General features: G+C 39.6%; 1 protein-coding gene across 7 annotated transcripts in view; it reads right to left on the bottom strand.

The window, feature by feature from the left end:
• The window catches only part of ZMYM2 (zinc finger MYM-type containing 2), a 198,886-nt gene that overhangs the window by 29,066 nt on the left and 148,050 nt on the right, over positions 1-21,770 (bottom strand). For all 7 annotated transcript variants that reach the window (XM_089775571.1, XM_089775573.1, XM_089775570.1 and 4 more), the window contains 7 exons: positions 20,953-21,125; positions 14,212-14,377; positions 12,275-12,309; positions 10,619-10,748; positions 10,349-10,464; positions 9,394-9,565; positions 4,670-4,777 (listed from right to left, as the gene is read on the bottom strand). In XM_089775571.1, coding sequence (XP_089631697.1) covers positions 4,670-4,777; positions 9,394-9,565; positions 10,349-10,464; positions 10,619-10,748; positions 12,275-12,309; positions 14,212-14,377; positions 20,953-21,125 — 900 coding nt within the window. The remainder of the gene's footprint in view (positions 1-4,669; positions 4,778-9,393; positions 9,566-10,348; positions 10,465-10,618; positions 10,749-12,274; positions 12,310-14,211; positions 14,378-20,952; positions 21,126-21,770) is intronic.

The following is a 21,770-nucleotide window of genomic DNA, read 5'->3' as shown; positions in this document are numbered from 1 at the left end:
ATTAATGGTATTTCTATATAGCAACTAGACACCATGGCTGCTCCATGCCACCTGACTCATGCTCAGAGGGCTCAGACTGCAGGGTATCTAGTTGCTGTGTAAACATACCTTTAGAGAATGAACTGTAGAAAACAAACAACTAGAGTGACATTACAAAATGTACTTTATTCATTTATTTTTGTTAACACTTTATTATAAACATTACTGAGACTTTGGAGCAGGACTGTCTTTTTTGTTCTGTGTTTGCAAAGCACAATGGGATCTAGTCCATAACTAGTGCTCCTAGTAGTTAAAATGTATTAGTAATTATGAGATAAAGCCCCAATACTGCATCTCTGATTAAACCCCTGAAAGATGGAAAGAGTCACTAATTTTTATTAGGACACACAGCAAAACGAAGGCAGACTGGATTTAAAGCTGCAGGCTGTAACTTTATTGACTATTAACATTAAAAGGCTTGACTTTCCCTTTAACTACCAGGCCATGACTGAGTTCAGAGTGGGGCTGAACAGCCTTATGCCACACATGCAAGGAAAAGGTGCTCAGCTATTCAGCCATTGATATTCTTTAAGATGTGTAGTCCAAATCATAACGGCTTGTGATTGATTGTATGGGCAGTGCATGAACCAAAAAACTTTCTAGTCCACATTGTCCGTGAGGCATTGCATGCACCCTTATATTTTCAAGCATTCCAATGAAGGTAAAAGTGTTGGCGCCATCTCATAACCCTTGGTTCCTTCAGAGCTCGGTGAAGCTTGTGGAACTCCAAACCAGTAGTAACAGCAGGTGGCTACTCCCAAACAGTAGTCCTCACAGGACCATAGCATGATCAGCCTCATCCCTGGTCACCTACACCAGTATATAATGTTTTGTAAATGTGTGGACAGATGACCATGCTGCCGTTCTGCAAATATACCTGACGGGAAGTCACACCAAAGAGGCCACTGTGTATGGAGGAATATATTAACACTTTGTACAGAAGTAGAATCCCTGTGAGTCAAAAGCATGGCATAAAGCTCCACCCAGATATTTTCTGGGTGGGTACTATTTGACCCATAATCCTTTCCCTATAAACAAAAGAAGAGCCAGGGTAGTTTCTGGAATATGTACAAACACTATACTGCTCTTGCTGCATGAGCTTCAGGAAGAGCATGGGTAAGAAGCTTGATGGTCTCACTAATGTGAAATTTCAACGCTACTTTTGGCAGAAATCTTGGAAGGACTTCATTGTCCCCTCATCCTTATATATGATGGCATATGGAGAGTCCTACCATAGATGTCCAAGTCTTTTCAACACTAGTGGCTGATATGACGGCCAACAATCAACTTTTATGTTGAGACTGAGCTACTGGCAATAGGCACATTGCCCTAAAGGGCTTTCAGTAGCATGGAGAGGACTAGATTCAGGTCCCATGCTCCATCAGAGTCATTAAGTGGTGAAGAGACCAGAGATGCCTTTCAGGAATCTCAACTTGCTGTCAATTGTAAGAATATAAAGGAATGATCAGTCACTGGGATGGACAGCCAGCTGATATGGCCACCTGGTGCACCTGCCAGGAACCTTAGGAGAGACTCACTTTAACTGACACAGGTATTCAATTAAAGCTTTCCTGAACAGAGGGAATATGCCACCAATGGGCCCACTTGGAGAATCTCATCCATTTCCAACACATAAGTCATTCTTGTTAGCTCCTATATGTTGTTTTTCATACCTTCTGCACTTCCAGCAAGCAAGACCTCTGTCTGAGTCAACCAGAAAGCATCCATATGGTTAGACAGAGTTTGGTTTGCAGCATCTCACCTCCATTCTAAGCCAGAAGATCATGACTGGGGGTGCCAAGAAGAGGTTGAGCAAGTCTGAGTACAAGGTACATCTTGGTCAGGTTGGAGCCAACAGGATTAGTGTGGCCTCATGAAGGATTTTCCACAGCATGTTCAGAAGCAATAGGAGGGGGGTTGGGGGGAGATGCATGTATCTGTATCAGGAAGAGTGCATCCAAGAGAGATCCTGATTCCTGCCTCCCCATAAGCCATACTGGCAATCACAAGGTGGCTCTAGAGTCTTTCAGTAAGTGAAAGGAATCATCTGTCTTCTGTAATTCCCTCATGATGATTCCTGTTGCCATAAGGATGCTTCTGCGGAATCAGCTACAGCCTGAAGTAGGTTTCTAGTAACCAACTTGCTCTCCTCCAAAATAGTGTGAAAACGGGCACAGTCTTGTTTCAGTAGTTTTTCCAAAAAAATCCACTATCTGGAAAAAGCTGTATCTCAAAGTCCTTAATCACAAGAAATCACTATAAAAATAGTCAAATCTTAGGTATAAGAATAAAAATTGTTTTTTTCTGTAAAATTTGGACATCATGCCACTAAGGATGAGAAAACAGCAGAGGCTCCAACTTGAACTCTTTATTGAAGATAATAGGGTGACAGGTAAAAGACACCATGGATTTCTAAAGAACAAATCATGTCAAACCAATCTGATAACCTTTCTTTGATAGGATAACAAGTTTTCTGAATAAGTGAGAAGCAGTGGATGTGGTACACCTAGACTTTAGTAAGGCATTTGATACCGTCTTACATGACAGTTTTATCAATAAACTAGGCAAATACAATTTAGATGGGGCTACTATAAGGTGGGAGCATAACTAGCTGGATAACCTCTCTCAGAGAGTAGTTATTAATGGTTCATAATTCTGCTGGAACAGTATAACAATTGGGGTTCCACAGAGGTCTGTTTTGGGTCCGGTTCTGTTCAGTATTTTAATCAATAATTTAGATATTGACATAGAGAGTATGCTTATTAAGTTTGCAGATGATACCAAGCTGGGAGGAGTTGCAACTGCTTTGGAGGATAGGGTCATAATTCAAAATGATCTGGACAAACTGGAGAAATGGTCTGAGGTAAATAGAATGAAGTTTAATAAGAACAAATGCAAAGTGTTCCACTTAGGAAGGAACAATCCATTTCAGACATACAGAATGGGAAGCGACTATCTAGGAAGGAGTACTGCAGATAGAGACCCAGGGGTCATAGTAGACCACAAGCTAAATATGAGTCAACAGTGTGATGCTGTTGCAAAAAAAGCAAGTAATTCTTCTGCTCTACTCTGTGCTGATTAGGCCTGAGTTGGAGTATTGTGTCCAGTTCTGGGCACCTCATTTCAAGAAAGATGTGGATAAACTGGAGAAGGTCCAAAGAAGCGCAACAAACTTGATTAAAGGTCTAGGGTATGTCTACGCTGCATTCCTCTTTTGAGAGGAATGCAAATACAGCTGAGCAAAATTGCAAATGAAGCGTAGATTTGAATTTCCTGCGCTTCATTTGCATAATTGTGTCCGGCCGCTATTTCGAAATACCCTATTTCGAAAAAAGAAACGCTATCTAGACGCAGTTATTACAAAGGAAAACCCCTCTTTCAAAATAACCCTTACTCCTTATAAAATAAGGTTTAAGGGTTATTTCAAAAAAAGGGTTTTCTTTCAAAAATAACCATCTCTAGACAGCATTTCTTTTTTCGAAATAGGGTATTTTGAAATAGCGGCCGGACGCAATTATGCAAATGAAGTGCGGGAAATTCAAATCCATGCTTCATTTGCAATTTTGCTTGGCTGCATTTGCATTCTTCTCTCGAAAGAGGAATGCTGTGTAGACATATCCCTAGAGAACATGACCTATGAAGGAAGACTGAAAGAATTGGAAAGGAGAAGACTGAGAGGGGACAGGATAGCAGTTTTCAGGTATCTAAAAGGGTGTCACAAGGAAGAGGGAGAAAAATTGTTTTCCTTAGCCTCTGATGATAGGATAAGAAGCAATGGGCTTCAACCGCAGCAAGGGAGGTTTAGGTTGGACATTAGGAAAACCTTCCTAACTGTAAAGGTGGTTAAACACTGGTATAAACTGCCCAGGGAGGTTGTGGAATCTCCATCTGTGGAGATATTTAAGAGTAAGTTAGATAAATGTCTATCAGGGATGGTCTAGACCAGTGGTCTACACCCAAGATCACTTTTTAAGACTCAGAACAGGCGAAGATCTACTGCCCCGCCCCTTCCTTGAAGCCCCGCCTACATTACATGAGGAAATCTAATGTAAATGTACTGCGCAGGCGTGCAGTTCAGAGAGGGCTCAAGAGCTACTCTTAGAGCCCCGGAGATCTACCGGTAGATCGCGATCTACTGGTTGGTGACCACGGGTCTAGACAGTACTTGGTCCTGCTGTGAGGGCAGGGGACTGGACTCGATGACCGCTCGAGATCCCTCCCAGTTCTAGTGTTCTATAGTTGCCTCAGAAGAAATCATGAGATTGTACAAGGGCACATGTGTAGACTGACAGATACTATTACTTTGACAAACCCCAGGTCCAAGAACCTGCATAATCGTAGTGGAATACAACAGGATGGCCAGGGATGCAGCCCCATTCTCCCACTGCCACTAAATTTCCAACTTGCAGAAGCTAGGACTGGATTACAGAGTACGAATCACTCAAGATTCCCTAGTCTGCTCATTCCTTCTCAAACATTTGACACTGGCCACTCTCAGACAGAGGCTCAATGTACAAGTATGGGTTTTCTTATATTAACTGTATAGTTCACAACCAAAATAACCATAAAGGCACCCCCATAAAGACAATTTCATTCAGATACATTTATTTAAAAAAAAAAGTAGAAATACCTCTTGGAAAATCAATTTCAATATCAAGGTCTGGATCATACGGAATATCAGGCAAGCTTGTCTGCATCTCTGTCCCAGAAGTTAGCAAGTCTGTATCGATTATTACACCTGTAATTATGTAAAAGAAAATATTACTATTTAACAGTTAATTTTCATTTTGTGGCTCTGTCAAGACCACACTAGGGATATTAAATATTGGTTAACTGAATAGTTAGGTAACCTCATGAATTCTTATTGGTTATTTGTCTATTCTATAATCCCTGGGGGCTGGGCCAGTAGCCAGTGTGCTTCAGACTCACTTCTGAGAAGACCCCTGCTACTCCGCACTGCTGTCACTATATCAGAGACAGCAATGCAAGGTGCCAGGTGGGAGCTCATAGACTCAGACTCATAGACTTTAAGGTCAGAAGGGACCATTATGATCATCTAGTCTGACCCCCTGCACAGTGCAGGCCACAAAATCTCACCCACCCCTCCTAGAATAATCCTCTCACCTATATCTCAGATATTATCATAGACCCCTAGATGCGGAGAATCCTCCAGCTGTGATCTGTACCCCATGCTACAGAGGAAGGCGAAAAACCTCCAGGGCCTCTGCCAATCTACCCTGGAGGAAAATTCCTTCCCAACCCCAAATATGGCGATCAGCTAAACCCTGAGCATGTGGGCAAGATTCATCAGCCAGACACCCAGAAAGTTCTCTATAGTAACTCCTATCATCCCTCCATTGACCTATTTCCCACCGATAATGAATGGTCAATTAGTTACCAAGATCATGTTATCTCATCAAACCATCCCCTTCATAAACCCATCTAGTTTAATCTTGAAACCAGATATATCTTTTGCCCCCACTACTTCCCTTGGAATGCCGTTCCAGAACCTCACTCCTCTAATGGTCAGAAACCTTCGTCTAATCTCAAGTCTAAACTTCCTACTAGCCAGCTTATATCCATTTGTTCTTGTGTCTACATTGGTATTAAACTTAAATAATTCCTCTCCCTCCCTGGTATTTATCCCTCTAATATATTTAAAAAGTGCAATCATGTCTCCCCTCAGCCTTCTTTTGGTTAAAGTAAACAAGCCAAGCTCCTTGAGTCTCCTTTCATAAGACAGGTTTTCCATTCCTCGGATCATCCTAGTGGCCCTTCTTTGTACCTGTTCCAGTTTGAATTCATCCTTCTTAAACATGGGAGACCAGAACTGCACACAGTATTCCAAATGGGGTCTCACCAATGCCTTGTATAATGGCACTAATACCTCCTTATCCCTGCTGGAAATACCTCACCTAATACATCCCAAGATCGTATTAGCCTTTTTCACGGCCATGTCACAATGGTGGCTCATAGTCATTCTATAATCAACCAGGACTCCGAGGTCCTTCTCCTCCTCCGTTACTTCCAACTGATATGTCCCCAGCTTATAACTAAAATTCTTGTTATTAATCCCTAAATGCATAACCTTACACTTCTCACTATTAAATTTCATCCTATTGCTATCACTCCAATTTACAAGATCATCCAGATCTTCCTGTATGATATCCCGATCCTTTTCTGAATTGGCAATAGCTCCCAACTTTGTGTCATCTGCAAATTTTATTAGGACACTTCCACTTTTGGTGCCAAGATCAGCGATAAAAAGATTAAATAAAATTGGCCCCAAAACTGATCCCTGAGGAACTCCGCTATTAACCTTCCTCCAACCTGACAGTTCACCTTTCAATATGACCCGCTGTAGTCTCCCCTTTAACCAGTTGCTTATCCCCCTCTCAACTTTCATATTAATCCCTATCTTTTCCAATTTAACCAATAATTCCCCATGTGGTACTGTATCAAATGCCTTACTAAAGTCGAGGTAGATTAGATCCACTGCATTTCCTTTACCTAAAAAATCTGTTACTTTCTCAAAAAAAGGAGATCAGGTTGGTTTGGCACGATCTACCTTTTGTAAAACCATGTTGTAATTTGTCCCAATTGCCATTAGCCTCAATGTCTCTAACTACTTTCTCCTTCAAAATTTTTTCCAGGATCTTACATACTACAGATGTCAAACTAGCAGGCCTATAGTTACCCGGGTCGCTTTTTTTCCCTTTCTTAAAAATCGGAACTATATTAGCAATTCTCCAGTCAAATGGTACAACCCCTGAGTTTAGAGATTTATTAAAAAATTTTGCTAATGGACTTGCAAGTTCATGTGCCAGTTCCTTTAATATTCTTGGATGAAGATTATCTGGGCCCCCCGATTTACTCCCATTAAGCTGTTCAAGTTTGGCTTTTACCTCAGATATGGTAATATCTACCTCCTTATCTTTAGTCCCATTTGTTAACTTACCATTATCCCTAAGCTCTTCATTAGCCTCATTAAAGACTGAAGCAAAGTATTTGTTCAAATATTGGGCCATTCCTAGATTATCCTTAACCTCCATTCCATCCTTAGTAATTAGCGGTCCTACTTCTTCTTCTTTTGTTTTTTTTCCTGTTTATATGGCTATAAAACAGTTTACTATTGGTTTTAATTCCCTTTGCAAGGTCCAACTCTACCTGACTTTTAGCCTCTCTCACTTTATCCCTACATGCTCTTACTTCAATAAGTTAGCTTTCTTTACTGATCCCTCCCATTTTCCACTCCTTATATGCTTTCTGCTTTTTCTTAATCACCTCTCTGAGATGCTTGCTCATCCAGCTTGGTCTAACACACCTGCCTATAAATTTTTTCCCTTTTCTAGGGATACAGGCTTCTGACAGCTTCTGCAACTTTAACTTAAAATAATTCCAGGCCTCCTCCACTTTAAGATCCATAATTTCTTTAGAGCTGTTCTATGAGGGGAGCCAATTTAAAAACTAGCTCCCCTTGTGATCTGGCTGCCTGTTGCCCTGTGCTGCTGCCTCTGCTAAAGCGGCAGTGGTGCCGGGTGGCAACAGCCCATGTCTAGGTGGTGGTCTGAGCTCCCGGACCTGGCACGAGCCAGAACTGAGCTGGGCTGCGTGCCCACCTGGCTCCTAATACTTTTTAAATGCAGAGCTACAGCGGGGGTAGGTCCTGGACCCATTGCAAGCCACAACTGAGCAGGGCTGCTGGCCAGCTTGCTAAAACATTTACTGGCGTGTGTGTGGGGAGGAGGGAAGGGGGTGAATGCATGTAGTCTATAGCATTAACCTAGAAGCTTTTGCTTATCAGTTAATCAACTACACTTTTACATCCCTAGACAACACAGATACTCAATTCCCCCTCACATATTCACTGCCAAGCAGGATGATGGCAAATCAGCAGCCCAGATTCTGGACCTCTCTATTCTGCTCTCTAATAAGATTCCTTCCCAGCTAGAAAGATACCTGTTAGCCTACCCTGCCCTGCTTAATTACAGAAATTCTCTTGCCAACGTCCAGGTTTGGAAAGCTCTTTCCTGTGTAATCTAGGCTGCCTCAACCAGCCACGAAAAGCAAATTCATATAAAGTAGGAATGTATTTTGTCTTTCTGTGGCTTTGCCTGCAACAGCAGAGATTCTGGGCCTCTTTGTTGGAGACCTTAACAAAACACAGAGAGAGAGAGAAAACAAGAGGCTAAACCAGAAAAGGAAAAGATGAAGTGAAACAGCAGTCTTTGACCTCTTCACCAACTTCGCACAAGTAGAGCTGTGAGCACACAGAACTCTCCAGTCAAATATGGAGCATACAAGCTCTACACAATCAAAGGGCACTGTCTGCAAACATCTGTATGTCCTGACAACAGTAGCTGGTGAAAGAGCAAAGGGAACCTGAGCAGGCAACTTTGCAAAGCTTTTCCAGTAATACCTTCAACGCTCCAGCTGAAGTGGTGGCCCTGGCTCTGGTTTTGTGAGCACTAAATTTTAGCAGACATGGAAATTCTGCAGCCTTATATGCCTACTGCTTCCTTGTTCTGCTTCAAGGAGAGACTGCTCTTGCACATTGTCATAGATTTTAAGGCTAGAAGAGACCATTTTGGTCATCTCGTCTGAGACAAGCCATAGAACATCCCCCAAATAATTCCTAGGGTTAGTGTTTTAGAAAAACATGCACTCTTGATTTAAGATCTTGACTTACAAATTAAGAATTTATCTCAAACCTTGGTATACTGTTCCAATGGTTAATTACTGTCTCAGTTAAAAAATGACCCCTTATAACGGTCTTTAGGCATGCTGAGAAGCTGACTTTGTTACTCACAACTGCAAAAACTACTTCAGCCTCTACTTTTTCCACTGAGGTAGTGAATTTTTCCCTCAGCTAATAAATAACCTAAGATGCCTACTAGGAAAGTGCTACTGCAAGGATAATAGTAGTTAATTTGTTCATCCTTTAGCCTCCTTTGGCTGATAGACAAATGGTGGTTGGACCAAGTTGCAGAAGTCACTTTCCTGCATTTGTGGGGGTTTTTAAATGAAACAACAGCCGAACTAGACACAGGAGCTTTGCAGAGAGAGAAAATCCTGGGTGACAGCCTCCTGGCTCTAGGAGCAGGTGAGGAGGATTCCAGCATCTATCTACATGGCTGCCAGCCAAGCCACACAACAGATTTCTGAAAGTTACCTGCATCTCAAATATGATGAAATATTCTATAAATGTGTATAAACAGAAAAATATTTCAATTAAATTTAGAATTCACAAATAGCAGTTTTGTATTTAATTTCTGTCATATAAGAATACTGCATAGAGACAAACACACAGAGGTAAAAACATGTGGATTCAAAGGCCAGAGCAATAAAACATACTGTTCACATCTGTAGTCTCTATTTTTCCATCATCGCCAGGCAACATCTCAGCTATAGTCAGTAGTTCAGCCTCCAGAGCATTTGAAGGAACTTTACCCCTCAGCTCTTCTATTGCTGCAAGAATCTTCTCATTGCTATCCAGAGTGGTGGGTAGAAAAACCGGAACTGGTATCTAAGGAGAAAGGAATGAATAACTCTTTAAAAATTTCATTGTTAACAAAAAACACAACAATTGATAAGACAATTGAAAAACAATGAATACAGATGACCAGAAGGAGAAAAAGGAGGGAACAAAAATACCAGAGTAGTATAATTTAGTGGTGAGAATGAAAAAACGTGCCAGGAGCCTCCTGACGCCTAATCCCAGGTCTGACTTCATCTACCTAGTTTTTGTGGCCCTGGACAAGTCATTACTCTCTTCTGCTTGCCTCAATTTCCCCATCTGGAAAATGAGGAACATTCTTTTTGCCTTCTAAGTCAAAGAAACGTTGTCAGCATTATCACTTGAGCAAATCACTTAGATGTGGAATGCTTTGCAAGTGATAACAATTAAGAAACTTACTTTGCAAGAAATATCGAAATTCAAATCTTATCCTGATTTCCAGTACAACCCTGTCATTCCCTCTTTACTTCAACTCCCTCCTACAAGTTTCATTTCTCATACTATCTTTCTCTTTGCTATGTTCGACCATCTAGCATAGATGGCAATAGTCAAAAAGGTTGCTGGAGCAGCACAGCACACTAAGAGCTTGCATTTATGTGAGAAGGCAGGTTTTTTATAGAAGAATGGCAAGGAAGCTGAAGTGTCATTGGCAAAATACGGTCTTACCTACATAAAAAAAGTTCTGTAGCATCACTGAAGCTACATACAACTAATGACTAACAAAGAATAACACAAATTATTCTCTTAGCTACAGTTGAATGAAATTCAGCTTAAAATTAAGGCATGACTTACTGGAACAGGAACCATTGTTGGAACAGGAACATTTTGACTATACATCTGCATAGGCACCGGAACATAAACAGGTACAGGAACAGGCACTGGGACATATTCTTTCTTCCAATCATCTTCTATAAAAATAAGCCACAATACTGATAGCCCCTTAAAAGTGTCTTACAATACCAACTTAGAAAAGAAACTATAGCATATTCCAAGTCAATTAAATTCAAATACATGAACGGTGAAATGAAGCAACTTCTACTTCTACTAATATTCATTAGTTACCTGTCTGACAACATTTTGTCTGCATGTGAGGTTTACAGTATGTGGCTTTTGTCATTGTCAAAGGTTTGCAAAGAATTGCCTTGTTCTTCATCTCTTTGTTAGGTGTTGGAGAAGGGGGTGGTGCTGAACCCTACAAACAAGCAAATAACTGCATCATTATTGATTTGTTTCAGCTTTTTACTTCAGACACCAATTAATATTTGTATTCTAAACATATATAAGTACTGGAAAAAAAAGGCAAAGCACAGTAGCACCAGTGACTGCTCTTTAGTTGAAAGGGGTTCAGACTTCCAAACGGATATTATCAAATAGTAAAACATTTAAAAATACTGTAAGAGTTGGCCGTATACTCCCTTAAAAGTAAAAGTTAGGTCAAGAAGGCTTTTGGTTACTTTTTATTTTAAAACTATGGACTGAATCAATGAGTTCAGACGCAGTTTTCTATGGTTGTGCTCAAAAGTTTTAATCAAGATTATAGCTGACATTTCCAATTAATAAAACAATTCCCAAAAGTTTAATACATACATATTTATACATAAACTAAACAAATTAAGATGCTTTTTATATAGGTGTAACATTTAGCTTTAAGGTTAAATATATTTTTCTAGAGCAGTAAGGAAACTGAAGGAGCCAATATAGTCTGGCTGGAACATTCTGAAGGTCTCAAAAAGAGAGACAGAAATAAATAAGTGTAAAATTAAAATAAGGGAATCTGGAGGAAGAGACCATTTTAATCCCCCTTTTTGTGCCAACCTGATACAACCTACTAAAATTCAAACTTGAGATTACTCCATGGTCCACTCATGCTATGCCTTGCTTTCCACTACACAGGAACAAGCCCTTCAAAAAGTTATACTTTGTTATTCCCACATACAGATTCAATGGAGTAAATGGGACTCTGTACAGCAGGGGTGGGCAAAAGGGCTGGATCCAGCCTGCCAAGCGGGTTGATCTGGCCCGCAGAAGCCCTGCCAATTGAGGCCTGGGGGCGGGGAGCGTGTGAAACTTCCTCTGCCCTGTGAAGAGCACACTGCACTTCAAGTGCTATGCAGGGCGGGAGGAGCCATCACATGCTGTGCTGCCCCGCCCCCAAGCACTGATTGGCTTGGGGGCAGGAGAATCACGCAAAGTTTTCTCTGCCCTCTCGTCTCCCCTCCCACTCGTGAGGAGTGCGTGGCACTTCAAAGTGCTGTACACTTACACAAGGTGCAGGCAGGGCAAAGGAAGCTTCTTGCAGCTCCCCCACTCCCAGACCCTGATTGGCCTTGGGGCTTGGAGGAGCGTGTGAAGCCTCCTGCAACCCTGCCCCAGCCCTGTGAGGAGTGCATGGAACATCAGACTGCTACGTGCTTTTCACAGGGTGAGAGGAGGCTTCGAGTGCTCCTCCGCCCACAACATAACCCACAAAACCTTTATGTTTTTCTTAATTATCTTTAAAGGGATACTCTCATATAAGTCAGCAATAAAGACTTATGAATACAATTTTTTAATAACTTAAGCTATTCAATTTAGTTTCACTGAGTATGACGACAAAAAAAGCAAAACCTATTATTTATATTTTCTATTTTAATAGTTTAAAAGCGTTATGTATTTTGTTGGTGTTTAAAGAACTGAAGAGGACATTTTAATGTATCTAATTATATTTTATATACTTACTGTCATTTTTGTTCTGGAAGTTTGACAACCCTGATCTAAAATGTAAAGAGATTCAAAATTAATAGTGTTTATTTTATCCGTTTATATAAAAAGTACATAAAATAAACTTTCAACAACAAAAATAAAGACAGTTACTATAATCACGGTAGCTAGCACCATAGCAGCAGTTCTGATTGCTGGCTTATCATAGTATTGACAGATAAGCAGAGCTAACGCTCTATGACCCTTGTGCTCAGTCCTAGACACAGAAATTACTTAAGTGGTTTCTAAACCCACTGAGTTAAATCAGTGCAATGCTCTGTGAATATTCTCTTGATCTGGTTAAAACTGTCTTATATCAATTTATCTTAAATTGAGCTGAATTAATAATGGCCACTCAGATTTAAAAATGCATACACAAAGATGCTGCACCAATCTGAACAGATTTTAAAACTAATTTAATTAAACTGCTGTCATTTTTGTGTGCAGACAAGCCCCTAAGTCAGGCATGTCCAAAGTCCGGCCTGCGGGCCAATTGCGGCCCGTGTTCTGGTTTAATATGGCCCCCCAGGTAATTTGGCAATATCTATCTTTTATGGCCCCCAACGAATCCATATGTATTGAGATGAATACATTGTAAAATCTCAGTTAATGTCAGTTGGTCTAAATCAGTTATAAATATATTTGGATACAACATGTATACTTAGTGTTATGTTCCTGTTCATATTTTTTTAACTTAAAAGTTGACAGACAACCTTTATTACCAATAATATGTAATGTACTTTACAATGTTCCTAACATATATTTCAGCTTCCTGGATTTTTTTTTTCATCTGGCCTTCAGATATGAAAGGCAGAGTGATTTAACACCTGTTTAGATTTGTCATCCATGTGACGAAATGAAAAGTATGCCATTTGCAATAAACTTTGCATAAAATAGTTAATTTGCATTTAATTTTAATGGTTCAAAGAATGTCAGGCAAAATGGTCGGCCCTCACGCATGTTCACTTCATCAAATCTGGCCCTCTTTGAAAAAAGTTTGGACACCCCTGCCCTAAGTTCACTATGATCCCCACATGTATATGACCTTCCTGCTCTTTCAAAGGTTTTAGCTGCCTCCTTGTACTAACAACAACAGAGCATTACACAATTTAAAAAGATGTTGCAAATTCAGTTCTCATTTGGAGAAAAACATGTTTTTAATATTTTCACCACTAATCCCTGGTGTTACCCCACTCCCCAGGATCTCAGAAAGCAAAAGACTCCAAAGTACAAGCAAGGACAAACTGGAAGTGAGGGAAGACAAGAGGATTCCCTATCCTTTATCGACCATATTAAAAGCAAAATTACACTGGAGCTGAAGAGAAGAAATGAGTGTGAGAATGTTCCATTACCTCCTCATTTCTGGAGATTACTCTGCTTTTTTAACCAGTGTTTGGCCTCAGAACTGAATTTCAAAATTGTGAATCTTGTAGCACAAGTAAGTTTACTATATGAATAAACATGTAGTAAAGGGCAATTATTTATCACTATCTGCTGATAAATTAGTTCCTTTAACATTAAACAGAAATTGTGTATTTAGTTCTACCCATGCAATGTACTGAACACCTGTCCGAGGAATGAGAATATTAATTGGCAAGTTACATAATATTTCACTCTCGAAACGGACAATAAAATGAAAAGCTAACATCAAAAATCCAATATGAATAGCACAATAAGCAAATTTCTGACAGTAAAACATGTTTGGACAGTGTCTAGCACAATGTGGCTGGTATATAATCTCATCAATTTCTGATCTCTCTTTAAACAGAAGTTGATCCTTCGTAAATTACTCATTCATATTACTTGTAGAGGTCATGTGAGTAAAAAATATTGAAGCTGAATTTTGTTTAAAAAAAATCCTTACAGAAAAATGATTATATAGTCCTGCTATTTATGATCTATGAAATATTACATACCATAATGCAAATTTTCAGGTCCTTTTTGTGTTGTCATATTAGGTTCATTTTGTTGACAGTAGAAACGCAGTAAGCAGTGCTGATCACAGAAATGTTTCATTTCTCCACGCCACTGCACTTTTTCTTTGAGAGTTCCTTGAGACTTACAACAGTCACACCTGGCAGCCTTAACATAAAGGGAGATTTTTTTTTTTTTTTTTTTTAGGAAAGAAACCTCAGAAAAAGAACTAAACATTTTACATTTAAGGGGATATTTAATGGTGAGGCTATTATTAATTTATTCTAGAGTACTTTTAAACTGTAAAGACTTGTTTTCAATTGTGACATCTACTTTGCCGCAATATCTGTGTTACCTTCTGATCTGTATGTAAAGACACATTAGTCATTTGGTTTTCAACTATATAAAACCAAAAAAAGGATCAACAGGCTTCATTTTGCTTACAAACTTTTAAGTCCATAAAACTAGCTCATCTTTATATATTCAGCAAGATATCTATATGCCATGAAGCCATTTTTACAAGGTCCACTGAAACATTCTGCAAAACAAGAGAGAAGGACAGAGATTGAGACTTCCATAAGGATTCTTTCCAAACCACAATGAAACAGTAATTAAACAACAATATTGTTGTCCAATTTCCTGTATTTGAATTATATTGTAAGCTCTTTGGTCCCGAGACCTTGTGTCTATCTAATTTGTGCTATATATGTTAATATGATTAAGTAAATTTCTTCAGTTTAAGAGGAGCACATATACATAGTAAATCTAATAGGAAGCTCAAGTTGTCATTTCACTGTCTCTGGTCCCAACAATTAGCATATAACTGAAGATCCTAAGTGGAATCTTGTAGGTCTGCACACTTGGCATGACAACTTTACTTGGGCATGTTTGCCAACCAAAGATAGGTTTCTTTCCTATTAAACCCACTGAAGTGAATCAGTCACACTACGTTATAATCTGAATATTGATGGCACCAACCGCAGTTCCCCAGCAAGCAAGCAAATACTCATAGCCATATTGCTCTTCACATCTGTTCACACCTACATGCCAAATGATACCAAAAAACAGAGGGGGCAGGAAACAAGGTTTATGAGTACTTGGAAATACCAGATAGATTTGTTGAATGAAATAACCCAAAAATCCATTTAAAGCATGGTGCAACAGATATGATAATTTGTCAAGAGAGATATAGCACTGAAGTTACATATGAGGATCTGATTGTTGAAGAATTGAAATGTGCAGCATTAGATGTTTGCAGGGTAACTACAATTAATTGGCCTGGTATCATTCTCAAACACAAAGAGAGTAAGTGGTGTGCAGAGAGAGGTTGGGGGGGGGGGGGGGAGGTAGGTACAGAGAGAGAATGTGTGTATTCAGTCTCTTCTGCTTGATATTCTCTGGTGGCCCTCTGAAAAGTTCTGTGGAATATAGGATTTTTGACTGAGATTCTGAACTATTACGGTGACTATCTGTGGACTTAGGAATAATTTTAGGCACCTGTTTTCAAAAATACTTGCATTTAAAGTGTCTCTAACCCATCTGGATGTAACTCAATGCAACCATTGACTCTTCCAAAGTCAACAAAAAGACGGAAATATTAGTTCTGAGAGTTGCAAACTGCCCCCTTTCTCTTTGACAGGTGTTTTCAGCTGACAAGCTTCGTAGAAAGATCCATCTACTTTGGACTTATAGATGGAGCTTGATTAGCAGCACACCTTTCTTTCCATTTAATCCCTCATTGCAAATATAAAGAATCAGATCTTGAAAATACAGAGGAAGTGTTCTTTCTGCAGATATTTGATTTATCCCTCCATACTCTCCTCCACCTCAGTGAAATTTTTGACACCGTGGATCATTGTACCTTCTAGGACTATCCCATATTTACGTTATGCAGAGACATTTGTTTCTGCTTCTACCAATCAAACTATATTGTCTTTGGCAGTAGTGTCAGCTTTGCTCCCAGAGGCCTTTCTTCATAGTGCTCTTCAAGGTTCAATTTTCATCTCTTGTGATTTTCTATCTTCTCTTATCTTTATACCTCAGTTACTGCTTTCACACTGATTACTCAAACCCACATAGCTTTCTACACCGTTAGTAACTCTTCCCTATAAACACCCTCTTCCTTTCCTTGAACCAAATACATTTTCACCATTGTCTCAAACATTTCTGTTACCCATCTCTCCCCCTTTCCTCCCTTCCATTTGCCTCTATCTTGAATATTAGCATCTTTGATCCAGAATTCCTACATCACTGCCTATCATCATTGCCTATCATCACTTTCCCAAGACTGACTGTCCATACTTCAACCTTGGCTCCACCTTTGCTGACATTTTTATCCGTTTCTGTCTCTCTTCTTGCTTCCTTCCCACAACGTAGTTCTCTAACTCCAGAGCATATAAAACATGTTTCCTGCCTTCTCAAATGTACAAAGTGTAACTACATTATTATTCCCAATCTCAAACTATCCTTGTTTCCTCTGCACATGAGGATAGTTTTTAGTTTCTCTCTCTTTTTTTAAAGTGCTTCCTGAACTTGGTCCAAACTCCTTCTGTGTCTTTTTTACTTCCCCTTCTCCCTTGTGCACCTATGACTAGAGCATATTCACAAATCCCAGTGGCCCGGGGAGGAAGTGTCCATCCCTGTCCCCAAACTCCTTTCCTTCCTGCCACCACCCTGCCTTTTCCAGATTACAGGGATGCCTGCAGCAGCAGTCCCTCTCTTTCCCCCACCCCTGCCTGGTGATGATGCACACTTAGACTGCACTTTCGCTCAGCTTCCCTGAAGCTCCTGATGCTGGGTTACAACAAAATTAGATAAATTCATGGAGGTTAGGTCCATCAATGGCTACTAGCTAGGATGGGTAGGAATGGTGTCCCTACCCTCTGTCAGAGGCTAGGAATGAGTGATGGGAGAGGGATTGCTTGATGATTCCCTGTTCTGTTTACTCCCTCTGGGGCATCTGGCATTGACCACTGTCGGAAGACAGGTTACTGGGCTAGATGGATTTTTGGTCTGACCCAGTATGGCTGCTGTTATGTTTAACTGCTGCTGCCACCTTGCACCAGCCCCCACTCCTGTAATTCATGAGGCTGCGTGCCTTGCATTACGAGAAGTAATTGGAGAGAAGGTGGGGCGGAGGGTGAGGTTTGAGGGATGGGAACAGACATGCCTCCTTGGACTCCCAGGTCAAACTGCGAATATGCTCCAGCTGTGGATGGCCCCTGGGCTAGGAGTATGAGATCTCTGTTCTACAGCTTGCCTTCTGGAATAGTTTGCCTATGTGTTTGCCCTTGAAACTCTCAATTTCCGATGTCTCAGTTCAAGAAGTATCTTTTCTCCCTTAGCTATGGCTTCAATTTTCAACCTACTTTCTATCTACTTTTATCTAACTCTGTAAACTGTATTCAATTCTAAATCATATTATAATATTGCTCGTGTAAAAGACCACACACAAAAAGTTATTATGTATGGCATACTAACTTAACATCTGAAAGAATCCCTCTCAATACCATTGCTGTTATCAAGTATACATGATTAGCCCATTGACCCATGACAAATTTGGGTCACCCCTAAAGATGGGCAAAAGAGAGGTGCACCTTTTCTTTTAAAGCTTCTGAACCATTTCAACAATGGTTGAGAAGCCATAAAGAAAAAAAAAAAATTCCTGACTCAGAATTGAGGAAAACCCTTTATGTTATCATCCTTAGTTTTTTTTTCCAGTCAGTGCTCTTTTACAGTAAAAATCAAAATTACTTTATTGGAACTGTGACCGAATGCCACAAACCAACTAAAATTAGCTTTTATTTTTCTCAGGTACACTGGTATTTTTCCTAGAATGATATCCAAACCATTGCTTTTGTATCAATTGATGTAATTACTAGGGATGTAAAAATGCGGTTAAAAGTGTAACCATGTAACCTCTAAAAATCATAATTAAATAAGCTTCATACTGCAGAGCCTGCAGCAAAGCCTCCCCAGGAATGGAACCAGCATGATTGCTGCCAACCCCACTCCCAGGGGATGAGGCTTTGCTGCAGGAGCTCGTGTGTAACCTATGGGAAGGGGAGGGGGGAGAGTTTAGGGGGCTCACCATGACCAGGGCTGCTCCAGCAGGGCCCACAGAGCTGGAGCAGCCCCTAATGGATAACCGGAACTGGTAAGCCTGACCCAGTAACCTTTAACATCACTAGTAATTACACTGAGTAGTAATTACAAAGGTGTTCAGTAGTTTAGGGAGCTGGCCTCAGCATATAAAATCCTTTACTTTCAGATAATCTTTTCCTTAATCAATAGGTATTCATATTTCAAAAGCCATTACTAACATCTGGCACTGACAAACTCATAGGTCTTTCAGCGAAGCATGAGGGCTGACAGTCTTATCCTTCGAATCTGCAGTGTGGCATCATAGAGAATGACAGTGTAGGGACCTTGACCTTTGCCATACTTGCTATGTGGAGAGAATTTTAGTCCCCAGGGTTGCTATTTTGAGGCCATTTCATGTGAAAATTAAGAGGCCCCACCTGCTATTTTGCAAGTACACGAGACATTTTTCCAGTTTAAAAAAGTAGACAACAAAGGAAATGGAAATAAACACTTGTTTAATTAACATAATGCTGGTATTAAACATTATTAGAGCATTGCTACTTATTTTACTAACTAAATATATTTAACTTTATTGAAACTCCAGCATAACATTGGACATTGCATAAGTGAAACTAACAGCTCAAGCATAAATAATTTTTCTTTTAACTCTCCCCCGCCCCCACCTCAAAAAAAGACAAAAACAGCAAATGAAGTACAAATCAGGAATGGAGAAGGAGGGGGTCAACATCTGTTCATTCCTTCTTTCTTTCGACATTTTAAAATTATCTATTAGCAGGTAGGAAAGGATATTTAGCTAACAGTTAAAAGTAATACAATGTAACTTTAGAATGCAAAAAGCCAAAGAGATACATAGAGTGGCCATTTTTTTAACTGAAAAAAGGGGGGAATTTGGAAAGTATAGGCAGAGACCCTTTTCAACAAGATGCACGAATTTCCAAAAACCACTTGAATGTATGCATATCTTCCTCAGAAAAAAAATCAAACTTTATAACCATGACTGAATTAGGAAAAGTAGCACTGAAAAACAATACAACTGTAACAATTAACAATTCAACAATATCACCTGATGCTAGTGTTCCCTCAAAAGCGTAAAATCCCAAAATAGAAAAAAATCTGAAACTTTATGATGTACAATTCTATCAGGAGCATCTAACGACCATTAAGGCTGCTTAAATTACATTGTCTTTGCCGCACTATGGTACTAAGGCAAAGCCACTATAATGAAAAATTCAATCCGTTGTATTGCAAAGCAGATTCATTGACCCATCTAAGGCATGTCCTTATCACACAGAAATGCATGTGAAGTAATAGTTTAAGGAATTCCCAAACCAAATCCCATCTCCCTGAAAGTTTGGAAATTTTAAGTCAGTCAGGTAAATAGCCCAATACTGTCTTCATAGCTGACATGCCTAATCAAGAGACTGATTCAAATATAGCCGGGCTGCAGCATATTTTCACATCAGTAGGCACTTTTTATATGGGATAAATTTCAATCTCTTACTCTGAGTTTAAAAACTTTTTCATCCAGTTAATATAACGTATGTTGTTTTTAAAACTGCAGCCAATTTTTAGCCTCAACCTTTCACATGAGACAACAGAGAAAAAACAACAACAAAACAATGCAGTCTGCAGTGGTATTCTTTCGGGGATTCCTAAATGGACCCTACATATATATTATTCTAAATAAAGACTGCAGAACACTAAGCCATAAAACCTCTGGAAACTGCATTCAAAAATATCAAGTCTCTTCAAGTTTGGTTCTTTTCGGCTGGCTTATCTTGGATAACTGGACTGTACCTGAACCTCTAATATTTCATTTGTTTGATTGCCTTATTTCCAGGCTGTGTACATAGTTTTGGAAAGGTGATGAATTTTGTACTCTTTCGGTTTTTGCATTTGCATCCACAAACGTAGCTCTTGTTTTGATATATCAAAACATTTTTTCAGGCAGTCCACACACCAGAGTTCAAATATTTTATTCATAGCACCAAGGGCAGGTTAAATCCAGTCCAATTTCACTTAAGAACTTTTGGTAAAGAAGTTGAAGGCATAATCTTTGCTGGTTGTGCATAACAAAACAGTTAAACCCAGGGAACTTAAAAAAGAAGGCACCACAGTTGCTTTACACTTTTATAAGATATCCATTTGGTCTCATTTTTCACTTTGGCATCTTTTGCACTAGGATTAAAGCCTCTGAAGTTCACAAACTGGGGAAAAGGGGGACAGGCAAAAATAGGAACAAAGAGAGAGAATTTAGGTAACCTAATCTAATACCAGTCTACCTGAGGTACCAGTCAGACATTATTAATGTTTTTTTTCCTGAACATTCCAAATATAAACTAAAATAATATTTGATTGGCAAAAGTATCAACTGAGGATCCAGCAGCTTTTTTTGGTATCTGTAAAGTAACAAACATATTCTTTATTTGCTCAGTTGGCAAAGGAAACTTGGGTAACTGATAGGCAGAAACGCTGCACTGACTTGTGAGAAAACTGAAATGATGGAAAGAACATTTGATTATTGTACTGCAAATGCTGTGCTTAAGCAAGCCATATTTGCTACACAGTCCTTGAACATATCCTCAAGTGCATTTTGTCTTTTACTTTGGCGCACTTGTGAAAAATTCTAAGTTACTTGCCTTGAAGTACCAGTCTTGAAATTTTTTACAACACTCTTCACTGCAGAAATCTCTTACTACACCATCAAGTTCCTTAGTTGCTCCCTTTTTACACAGTTGTGAGCAGTAATTACAAGTAACACATCTCAATCCTAACCGTCTTGCAAAATCTTGTTTATATAGCAGCTTGCATCCTGGAAAAAAAGATAAAACAAGGCTTAAGAACAATCATTCATAATTATTTTTTTGTTTAACTGATTTGTAAAACTAAAACAGTAGTAATAAGCACAAACTTTGTGTTTAAGACAAATTCAGATTACGCTGTACATTATTATCTGAACTATTAAACTTACCTGCACAACTATAAAGTTACACATAATTCCTTACATTCTTAGCTCACAATATGTAACACTGTGGCTGCTTAACAGCATTTAAAACACAAATATCACAAGTTTCATGTGAGTTGTATTTAGGTTTTGCTTAAGTACACGGAGTTGTAGTTAGGTTTTGCATTTCACAAAAGCCCCACAAAAATCCTTTCCTATGGGTATGTCTAAACCAGCGGTTCCCAACCTGTGGTCCACAGCGGTACTACAGGGGATCTGTGTGGAGCCTCTCAGCCAACACGTCCTTCAACCCAAGTTGTTTCCCGTGGCGCGGGAAGTAGTGCGAGCAGAGGGACTTGCTCCTAGACTCAGACTAGGCCAGGCACATAGTTTTTCATAATCACATTAAAAGCAGAGAAGAAAGAAGTGTGGCTATCTCCCTCTGGTTTTGCTGTGTTTTACATCGTTCCTGGGCTTACCTCTGATGTACCTGACATCCTTCCTCTGCAATGA

The sequence above is a fragment of the Pelodiscus sinensis genome, chromosome 1, assembly GCF_052426305.1.
Source record: "Pelodiscus sinensis isolate ZL-2025 chromosome 1, ASM5242630v1, whole genome shotgun sequence".
Lineage (NCBI taxonomy): Eukaryota > Metazoa > Chordata > Testudines > Trionychidae > Pelodiscus > Pelodiscus sinensis.
Note: the sequence above shows the minus strand (reverse complement) of the source record. Positions and strands in the feature narration are given on the sequence as shown.